The sequence below is a fragment of the Trypanosoma rangeli genome (genome assembly GCF_003719475.1).
Source record: "Trypanosoma rangeli strain AM80 chromosome Unknown Tra_15.4_contig_00497, whole genome shotgun sequence".
Classification (NCBI taxonomy): Eukaryota; Euglenozoa; class Kinetoplastea; order Trypanosomatida; family Trypanosomatidae; genus Trypanosoma; species Trypanosoma rangeli.
Window position 1 is genome coordinate 345 of NW_021706243.1, and position 9,370 is coordinate 9,714.

The 9,370-nt window shown below is 59.0% G+C and overlaps 5 protein-coding genes across 5 annotated transcripts, besides 9 other annotated features; all 5 read right to left on the reverse strand.

Annotated features, from left to right (window-relative positions):
- Positions 1-27: part of a microsatellite that runs on past the window's edge.
- Positions 28-356: 329 nt separating this feature from the next.
- On the reverse strand, positions 357-833 carry TraAM80_09005 (uncharacterized protein; the record flags this gene model as incomplete). The annotated part of the gene is made up of 1 exon (XM_029385714.1): positions 357-833. One exon carries the CDS (start codon positions 831-833, stop codon positions 357-359), a length of 477 nt encoding a protein of 158 aa, XP_029234430.1.
- Positions 834-1,134: 301 nt separating this feature from the next.
- Positions 1,135-1,164: a microsatellite.
- Positions 1,165-1,275: 111 nt separating this feature from the next.
- TraAM80_09006 (uncharacterized protein) lies at positions 1,276-2,349 on the reverse strand (the record flags this gene model as incomplete). Its single annotated transcript, XM_029385715.1, has 1 exon — positions 1,276-2,349. The coding sequence occupies one exon, from the start codon at positions 2,347-2,349 to the stop codon at positions 1,276-1,278; it is 1,074 nt and encodes a 357-aa protein (XP_029234431.1).
- A 59-nt stretch (positions 2,350-2,408) lies between these two features.
- Positions 2,409-2,432: a microsatellite.
- Positions 2,433-2,763: 331 nt separating this feature from the next.
- Positions 2,764-2,792: a microsatellite.
- Positions 2,793-2,858: 66 nt separating this feature from the next.
- TraAM80_09007 (uncharacterized protein) lies at positions 2,859-3,947 on the reverse strand (the record flags this gene model as incomplete). The annotated part of the gene is made up of 1 exon (XM_029385716.1): positions 2,859-3,947. The coding sequence occupies one exon, from the start codon at positions 3,945-3,947 to the stop codon at positions 2,859-2,861; it is 1,089 nt and encodes a 362-aa protein (XP_029234432.1).
- A 17-nt stretch (positions 3,948-3,964) lies between these two features.
- Positions 3,965-3,983: a microsatellite.
- A 311-nt stretch (positions 3,984-4,294) lies between these two features.
- Positions 4,295-4,320: a microsatellite.
- Positions 4,321-4,657: 337 nt separating this feature from the next.
- TraAM80_09008 (uncharacterized protein) lies at positions 4,658-6,583 on the reverse strand (the record flags this gene model as incomplete). The annotated part of the gene is made up of 1 exon (XM_029385717.1): positions 4,658-6,583. One exon carries the CDS (start codon positions 6,581-6,583, stop codon positions 4,658-4,660), a length of 1,926 nt encoding a protein of 641 aa, XP_029234433.1.
- Positions 6,584-6,808: 225 nt separating this feature from the next.
- Positions 6,809-6,840: a microsatellite.
- Positions 6,837-6,861: a microsatellite.
- Positions 6,862-7,006: 145 nt separating this feature from the next.
- On the reverse strand, positions 7,007-8,686 carry TraAM80_09009 (uncharacterized protein; the record flags this gene model as incomplete). Its single annotated transcript, XM_029385718.1, has 1 exon — positions 7,007-8,686. The coding sequence occupies one exon, from the start codon at positions 8,684-8,686 to the stop codon at positions 7,007-7,009; it is 1,680 nt and encodes a 559-aa protein (XP_029234434.1).
- A 73-nt stretch (positions 8,687-8,759) lies between these two features.
- Positions 8,760-8,778: a microsatellite.
- The last annotated feature ends 592 nt before the right edge of the window (positions 8,779-9,370 follow it).

Sequence of the window (9,370 nt, forward strand, 5' to 3'; positions counted from 1 at the left end):
CGCGGTCTCCTCTTCCTCTCGTTCTCCGGCGAAGGAACCCACAGGCTACACAGCAAGAGAGTCGCAAGGCAGCAGGCATGGCGGTGTGTTGGGGGGCGGCGTGGCGGGGAGTCCGTTCGCGGCTGCTACGCTCCCGGCTTGCGTGAGTTCTCGGCCGCTGTTGTGGACAATCGGAAGAGCGAGTGAGGAGCAAAGCAAAGGACGTAGGAGCAAAAAAAAAAGAACAAATACCACCCCATTTCGTGTTAGCAGGATCACGTTTTTTTTTTATTTTAAAAAAAGCGAAATGTTTAAAGGAGTGTATGTGGAAAACCAAAACGTCCCGCTGGTGCCCCGTGCTTCTTTTGCGCATTCGCCTACCCGTGTTTCGTCCCCTTTGCCCGCTCAAACCTCACGGAAACGCCGGACACGCTGGCGGGCGCGCCGCTAGCCTCGTCGTAGTCCACCCAATCCTCGCTTAGGTCGACCCGCTCAAAGGCCGAGCCCTCCGCCTCGACCACCCACTGATTGTCCAGTTCGAGCTCCGCCGGGGATGCGCCACGCACCTCGATCAGCAAGACGCCGCCGTCCCCGCCAGGGGTGTACTTGCCGTAGCTTTCCGTGTCGATCGTGGCCGTCAGGACCGCCTTGCAGAAGGCGCATTTGAAGACGGCGTTGCGTGTACCCCCGCCGCCGCTGTCGCGTTCCTCCCTCTCGTCCACGTAGACAAAGTGCGGGCTGGTTTCCCGGCAACTGCCGCAATCAAACTTAAGCCCCCAAATCCGAGGCCGAACGGGCCGAATAGCCACAACTCCCTCCGTTTCCGCGTCGAGGCAAACCCGAAAATACGGCATACCCGCTCTGCCAGCTCGTTTTATGAGAGTGACTAATGATGCTTTTAGTGTGGCTGTTTTTACGTTGTTTTTTCCTGCTCTTTTTTTTTTGTTTTCTCCCCCCGGCGGCGCCCGCGAAACACGCGCCCGCACGCATACGCGTAGAGAGAAGAAACGAAAACAAAAAAAAACGAGACGAACGCAAAACGTGACAATGCGATGGAGGAGTTCAATGGGAGAGAAAAAAAGAAGGACGCATGCGAGAACTCAACATCACCCCCCCTCCTCCCCCCACAACACACAGAAACAAATTACTTTCTACTTTTCATTGTTCTATTTTTTTTTTTTTTTTGGAAGGGGGTTTGTTTCTTGCCGGCATTCCTCTTGAGCCTCTTGTCCTTGTTTCCTTCCGCGGGGGCCCTTCAACCCTCCAATTTGCGCCCGAGGAATCACATATAACGTTTCATGTGTCACGCACGCGCTGCATGCAATACTCTTCAATGATCTTCGTGCAAGCAACGGCAAAGGTTCTGGCCGTGAAAGGGTAGTAGGACTCGGGGGCGTTAAACACCACACAGTTGGCGGCAATGTGCCACACCGCCTGCTCAAGATCTTGCAGGGTCCTAATCGCACCCGTGTCGTCGTCGCCGATGTCGGCTGGCGTCTTCCTACGCGCGGTCTCGTTTTTCTCATTAGCGGCAGCCGCCGCCACACGCCCACGCTTCCGCGTCCGAAGATTTCCTCCGTCCAAAGAGGCGTCGGTTCCGGCATCCCGCTTCTCTGGTTGACGTAGTTCGTAGTCTCTTCGGGATGCCAAGACCCTCCGCTTGATGCACATCAGCGAAAGCGGGTGCATGATAACCGTGCCATACGGTCCCGAGCGGGCCCCGTTAAACTCCATAATGGTCGAGGGATGTACCGGCGCCAAAAACACCGCCGCACCCTCCACCAGGGCAAACTGCTGCACCAGGGCAATGAGGACGTCGGGACTAATGGATTCGTGCCGCAGACGACGCCAGCGTTGACGCCGCTCTGGGGTTAGTTGCTGCAGCGCCTCCCCCCCCGCAAAGCCGCCATCGTTCACGCCGCCTCCCCCGCCGCACGGCAACGGGGCAAACAAGTTCGCCAACGACCCACACTCCCCGCCGTCTGCGCCACCAGCGCCACTTGCGGGAGCAGAAACCCCCGTCGGAGTGGCCGGCGTTAAAATTCCAGTACCACGCGAGGTCTGTGGGGAGCTGATGCTCATGCAACGAGCCCCCGTCACCATTGTGGCGGCAGGAATTCCGCCACCAGCCACGCACTGCCGAAGCCGCTCCTCGAGTTGGGTTTCGTACGCCTTGCAGGCGGACTTCATCGCAGCACAGCTGCCATGTATTTGGAGGTACTTGTAGTACAGCTGCTCCATGCGCTTGGCGGGCAGCAGAAGCCTCGTAAGGGAATAAAAAAGTGCCGCAAGCAGCAGCCAATCCTGTTCCTCCCGTTGCGGGTTCACGAAGCGGACCAGCAACGCCTGCAGTAAGTCCTCGCGTCGCATCCCTCTTCACACACCCCGGCTAGGCGAACCGCTTTGCTTTGTCTCTATCCCTCTCTCAAAGAGAGAGAAAGAGAGAGAGAGAGTCTGTCCCACGTATGAATTTTGTTTGCAGCTGCTCTTTTATCGCCTGCCCTCTCCCCACGCAACACGCTGCACGAATATTGATGGTGTGCCTGCCTCAATTCCGTTGGCTTCCCTCCTCCAGAAAGCAAAGACACAGGGAGAGAGAAATACAAGGAGATAACAACAAAGAGAAATTAAAACTTGCATACGCAGCTGTGTGTTTGTATGCATATACTTGCCCCCCTTTCCTTCACAGCGAGAGTGCGCGCGGCATTCCTCACGTGTTATGGGCCCGGTTCCCAGGCCTGTTAAGCACAAGAGATGGAAGCATCATGCACCGACAAGCACGGAAAAGAAAGAAAGAAAGAAAGAGGGAGAGAGACATCGGCCCTCCGCAGTAACAGCAACTACATCCATTCTCCCCACCCCCCTTCTCAGTGTTTCATTCATTTCGTTTTTTTCGACACCCCGGAATCCACGCGAAACACCTCACGAACACGCTTCTTCTTCACCGCAAGCGGGTTTGGCCCGCCTGCCGCTTTCCTTCTAGGCCGCTTCGCACCCCCTCCTCCCATGTCGCCCCTGTGGCCTGTCACTGGCGTCGCCTTTGGATGCGGGGCCATCGTGACCTCAGATATCCTCGCCGCAGCGTTGTTCGACTCCGCCCGGCGCCTTTTCTTCACCCCCGCGGCCGGCAGGAGGTCCGCCGAGAGGTGCCGCATGAAAGCCACGTCTGCTGCAGACAGCATTTTCCCCCCCGTTGCCGCGGCCGCCTCCTGGCCAGAGGTGTTGTTAGCGCCGTCCACGCCGTAGTGGAATGCGTCGCCGTTTCTTTCAATCCACAACGCCGTGGGAGAAGTTGTGAGGCGAATGAGAGCGGCGTTGCGTGGCAGCAGCCGGCGAACGTCGTGCGACTGCGTGGCAACGAAAAAAAAGTGAGCATTTTTCCGCTTCTGCGCCGCGTGTGGGATGCGGCTCTCAACTGACCCCGCCGCGACAAACTGAGCTATCGCCTTGGCCTCATTTCTACTGGCTGAGGAATCCCCGCCCCCAGTGCACTCCAATCCTGCCAAAAGCGACTCCACCACCGAAAGAAGAGGCCGGCTCTGTTCACGTACCGCAGGTTGTCTCAGGTTCCCTTCATTTCCGTTCCGTTTGCGTGGTGCCGAAGCAGTTTCCCGCTCCTCTGGCTGCTGCTGCTGCTGCGCCATTCGACGAAGCGCCATGGCTGTTTCCGGCAGATAGTGCACTGCAAAACTCAGATCCTTGTGTTTCCGCACCTGTGCGGCACCAGCGGCGTTGTCAGTGTCCTTTTCATTCCATCCATGCGAAGTAGCAGCCGCAAAGGTGTCATACATGAGAGTCTTCAGTGTCTGCGCCGGGGAACGGTCGCCGGCGCCCTCGGCAAGAACCAACGCGCGCAGAAACGAGGCGTCGCAAAGAATACTGTACGCATCAAGTCGAAGTCCGTGCTCAGCGCTGATGAGCCTAAGACGACGTTTGTTCGCGTGTGCGCGGAGTACCCTTCGCTTCATAGAGTCTGTGTGTGTGTGAGAGAGAGAGAGAGAGAGCGTGCGGGGGCTCAGTGGGGTGGTGTTCCGGCGAACTGGCTCAAGCTGACAGAGACAGTGTCCCGCGAGTCGGAAGAAGTGAAAAAGAGCAAAAGCGCGAGAAAGGCAAGTAAAAAGCATAGAAGCAACGATGAGTGGATTCGCAGAAAATGTGGACGGGCCCCGATCCACAAATGCGGGCACTCATTTACAAAACACATCATAAGACATGTGTACCGTTTCATCTTTCCTTTCCTTGCCCCCCTTTTAGGGCGTCTTGCCTTCATGTGATGCACCGCCGTCTCCTCGCCTGCATGCCTGCAGTCTTTTAAAAACAAAAACAAAAACAAACAAACAACGAAGCATCTCTAATATTATCATGTCTTTTTTTTCCTTTTTTTTCCCTGTTGTGCCTGTGTGTGCGTGCGTGCGCCTCGATTCTTCTCCACTCGCGCCCTCGCTTGCCGCCACTCCCCACCCAGTTCCTCCCGCTCCTTGCACTTACTCTAAAGGAGTGACACACAGTCCCGCTCTCCCTCGATGTCTTCTTGTGTGGCTTACGGCTGTTTGCGTCCCAGCTCCATCCGTCAGGGCGCACACCCGCCATACGACACGAATGCCCCCCGTCCCGCTCCCTCACTCTCTGTGTGCAAGTGTGCACCTGCCAGCGTTTCCCCTCGCGTGCGGAACTTCATTCACTCAAGTCGTCGCCGGCGTCGCCCCTCCGTCTCGCTCTCGCAGTCGCTCGCGGAGCTGTACTCCGAGTCACTGAACCGCGTGGCCCGCTGCACCACCGCTCTGGCAAACGCTGCGATGCCGCCCAAGTACCCCGCAGCGGCGGGGCGCTTTCGTCGCCGGCGACAGCGGGCGCCACTCTCCACATGCCCCCGACTGTCGTTTTCGTCAAAGGCGCTGGCGTGGTATGAAGACGTCGCGTCGTCATCCCCATCATCATCTCCACTGGCGTCGCCAGGAGCAGGCTGCAGCCCTGCAGGGCCGTGCCTGCACTTCCCTTCCGGCACCGTGTTCGTGTTGCAGTCTTCAGCCACAGCGGCGGCACTCCTGGGTGGCCCCGGCAAGGCAACGCTGCCAGAGTTGTCCTCCGCGTTGCTCACGCCCTCAGCGGCAGTGGGCACTGCAGACGTCGGATACTCGTTTTTGCAGGCGATGTCTGCCGGAGTCAACGCGGGGGCGGCGGGATCCGTCGCGGCACTGGCGCTAGCGTCTCCGCTAGCCGCAGTGGCATCTGCGGCGTGTCTGCCCGTCTCTTTCGCGGCGGCGGTGTCTGGCGCAATCAAAGCCTGCCGCCACTCGTCCAGGGAGGCCGGGCCCCCCAGCGATGGCCGGTGCGACGACGGTGCGCTTCCACCCTCGCTGGGCAGCGGCAGGCACGAGGAGGTTCGCCCGGAACCCGCAGCCTCCCTGTTTTCGTTGAGCAAAAACTGCTGCAGCAACTCTGCTGTGCTCATCGCCCGCTGGCGAAGCTGCCCAATGTGCGTCAACCAACTCCGCAGCTCCTCCAACTCCGCATCGATTTGCTTGCGCCGTCCCGCGTGTTCCTCAGCGGTCGGGTCATAATGATCCATGTTCGCAAGGAGCTTTTCAAGCGCCTCTGCTTCTTCAATGCGGCTCGAACCAAGGCGACTGATGCGGCTGCGCATCGTATCCACACGGCCAAGCGTGTTGTCGCACACCTGCAGCAGCGACATGAGCAAACGCACGTTATCTACCAACTCCCCTTCATTGCTGTCGAGCACCTCACCGCTCTCCTGAGGGCGGGTGCCGTGCAGCCTGCATACAAAACTGTTTGCAGTGGCCGTGACGTGCGTCTCCCACTGTGTGTGCAGCTGTGAAATGCAATCCTCCAGCGTGGCGTGAAGCTGGGAGACAGGGGGCGCGGCAAGCGGCATATGCGCAACATCGTGACACTGAGGAGAGGGTGGTGGGAGCTGGCGCTGCTTTTCATCCTCAAGACCTTCAAGCAAACGTGCCCGACGTCGTTGCAGGTCCTGAAACGCCCGCGCAAAGGCCTCCACCTGCTGTAGCATCCGCCTACACTCGGCTAGATCCGTGTCCACCTTGGCCCGTCCCCGCTGTAGGTTCGCTGTGCTTGACGTAAAACCCACTGCAGGTAACGGCGACTGAAACACAAAGTTATCCGTCACGTTGCTCAAGGTTGATGAGGCAAATGCTACCGCCGCTGCACTAATGCTGGTCTGCAGCTGCGCGGCCTGGTGCAAGCATGCCTCACACTCATGAAAGATTTTCTGGGTGCGCAGGCGCGCCTGGGTGTACTTTGCCACGGCATCCAACATGGAAAGAATAACCGCTTTTTCCTCTGGAAGCACAAGCGCCGCAGAAGTGTACACGCGAAACGCCTCGACGCATGCATCCAATGCGGCGTGTGGGGCAAGGGAAGTCGCCACTGAAGACGGCATGACACTCAAACCTGGCGGTAAGGCGTCAGCACCACAGCTGTATAGGCTGGGTTCCCCCTTTTCACCGGCAGCTGTCGCCATGGGTGACATCTTCCTTTGCCAGTCCGTTTCGTTCCCTGCGGAGCTCGCGTCCGGTGCGTTCCCTCCCGGCGGGAAGGAGGAGGTGTTTCCCACCACGTCCATCCCGGCGCGCTCGCCGGGTAAGCTTGCGGGCTGGACGGCGGATAGCGGCGGCACACACAGCCGCGGGTTCCCCCACAAGGAAGAGGGAGGCGGAGATACTCCATACATCGCGGTCGAGGTGTGGAGTCTCTGAGGCAGCGACGGGAAACTGGCAGAAGACACGCAACCGTCCAGGCGACAATCACAGTAATATCACTGGTTTGTGGCAATGAGAGCGCCTAGCGGGTGTGTGTTTGTTTGTGTGTGTGTGTGTGGTGGGGGGGGTGGGGGGGGGGAGGAAGATACGAGAGTGGGGGGAGATAAAAGAAGTTGAAGCCCCAACCCAAAAAGGCAACAACAACAACAAAAAAAAAGGGCGAATTGGAGGTGTTAATACCAGTAGCCCCACGGTATCGGCTTTGTGCTACTCTTCATTTTTCCTCCTCACACTCCCGCAGACACCCGTTCGTCGTTGGTGACACTCTCTCGTCGAAGGTACACGTCGGAGTGGTACGACCGCCGTGCCAACTTCTGCGATCCCGCCGCCGCTTCTGTTGGGCCCACTGTGGCATCAAACAAGTGAGGCGCGGTCGCGGCACGCTTCTCCGCCTCTTCGCCTCCCCCTGAGGCACGTGATGTGGCGCGGGATAACGGGGGAGAAGTATGGCGAGGAAAGCCACGGGAAGCTGCCTGGTCACCTTGCTTTTCAACATACGTCTCTTTTTTTTCCTTCTCCTCCTTGATACAGCTTGGGGCAAGGAGGTTCGGAGTAGGAGGGGCGGCAGCCTCGTCTGCAGTATGCTCTTGAGCCGCGTCACTCACGGTCAACTCTCCAACCATCCCTCCTGTCGCCAGGGGCGTTGCGTCAGCGCCCGGAAAGGCGGACCGCTCCTCTCCCAGCGCATTCCTGTAGACGGCATGCATGTGCTGCAACTCCTTCAGCGCCTGGTCCTGGTACAATTTGGCGTGTGCCCGTGCCTTTTCAGCCTCGCACTTCCAGTGCTCCACCTCCGTTTGCAGCACGGCAATGCGGCTGTCAGCACTGTCGCAGTTACCCCCATCCCGCGCATGACGGCAACCACTCCCCTCTGTCCTGAACGCCACTGATGTCGCGGTAACACCAGCGGCCTGCTTCTCCTTTTCGCGGTGCAGCAGGGTGAGTTCCTCCACCGTGTGTCGCACATGCTCTTTCCAACGCCGTCGCTCCGACTGCGCAAGCGTAGACTCGTAGGACTCGCCTCTCGTACCACCTTGCACCGCAGCAGCAGTATCGGTTGTGTGTTGTTTTTGCAGCCTTTCCAACTCGTCCTGAAAGTAACTCCTGACATTTTGCTCAACCTCCTTCACGCGCTGAAGAAGATGCTGTTGCAGGTGGTGGTTAGAGGAAAACTCCCTGACTGAAGAGAAATCGTTTTGCTGCTGGTCGTAGCCGCCGTCGCGGCTGAGGCCACCGCAAAACCGCCGTCGTAGGCGTCGCTCCGACCCTTCAATTAGTGCCAAGCGCAGCACTTCGTTCTCTTGCTCCAGTCCGATGATGTAGCGCAGCAGATTCTCCGTGCAGCGGCACTGCCGCAGATGCCACGCCTCACTCTCACCACAACCGTCTGCATACGTGGCAACCAAAAGAAGAGCCTCCTGGTAGGCGTCAGTAACTGACAGCGTAACCGCTGACGAGTCACGCACAGTGGCAAGGTCTACACCCCCAACTGTCATAGTGGTAATGGCGGCCATGCCTTGGCTGCTGCGGCGTGCGGCAGCTGGCGCTTCTGCCTCACCGTGGCGATGGCCTGTCGCAAGCCACACATCATGAGAGATCTCCAGCGAGGGCGGTGCGAGCGTGCAGGCGCCCACCGATCGGCCCGGCAAGCGTGACAATGCCGCACTCCCGTTACTGACGGTGCAAGCGGAAGGGAGAAGAGGAGGCGGCGGGGTCAACGATAAGGCACCGGCAGCAGCTGTGACCGCGGAACATGTGCTGTTGGTCTCATTCGGTGCTTTTTCCCGCCTTAGCGGCCCGTGCGGGGGCAATAATAATTCTGTTGGCTGCAGCCCCCCATGCGGGCGGCGCTCGGAATCCTTCTCGGCAAGGTAGCCTCCGCGGTGAGCGGGGCGCGGCGGCAGCATCCCCCACCTCCTACAGCCACCGCCGGTACACCAAACCGAATTGGCGGCGACGGCAACAACGGCAGTAGGATGCAGAGAGAGAGAGAAAGAGAATGGCGCAACACCCTCGGCTGGTGAGACAGCCCTGGATGTGGGTAACGGAGAGGGCGCCCCGAGCAACCCACCCACCTCCGCGCATAGTGGATGTTTCGAAACACGGAAGCAGATGCAGTCAACTGATAGCAACGACAGCAAGAATAGTGGCAGTAATACAAACGAGTATTTGAAAAAAGAAAAAAAAATATAGAATTCTCTCCCTCTCTGTGTGCTTTTCTTCGTCGCCCCTTGCCCTCTTACAACTTCAGCAGCCGCCAAACGGCGGCAACGAAAACCAAAAGAAAAAAAGTGAAGCGTCTCTGCGGATGCACGGCTGCGTGCGGGGCAGGAGGGGGGTGGGGGACGCACACCCCTCAGGACACCCCGCGCTGGGGGGATCGCAAACTCGTAGCCGCAGGCGGCCTCCGTTACGTGCCTTGCCTTTTGCCTCGCTTTCGGAGCGCCAATTCGCCCAAAACAACGTCAGCCCAACGCCCCGGCGGGCCGCACTCAAGGGCAGCGTTTCCCAGTGTCCGGCGGCCGGGGTGCTGGACTGTGCCGACGCGCAGCAGGCAGCACTGAGCCCAAAGCCGCATCAATCACACCCCT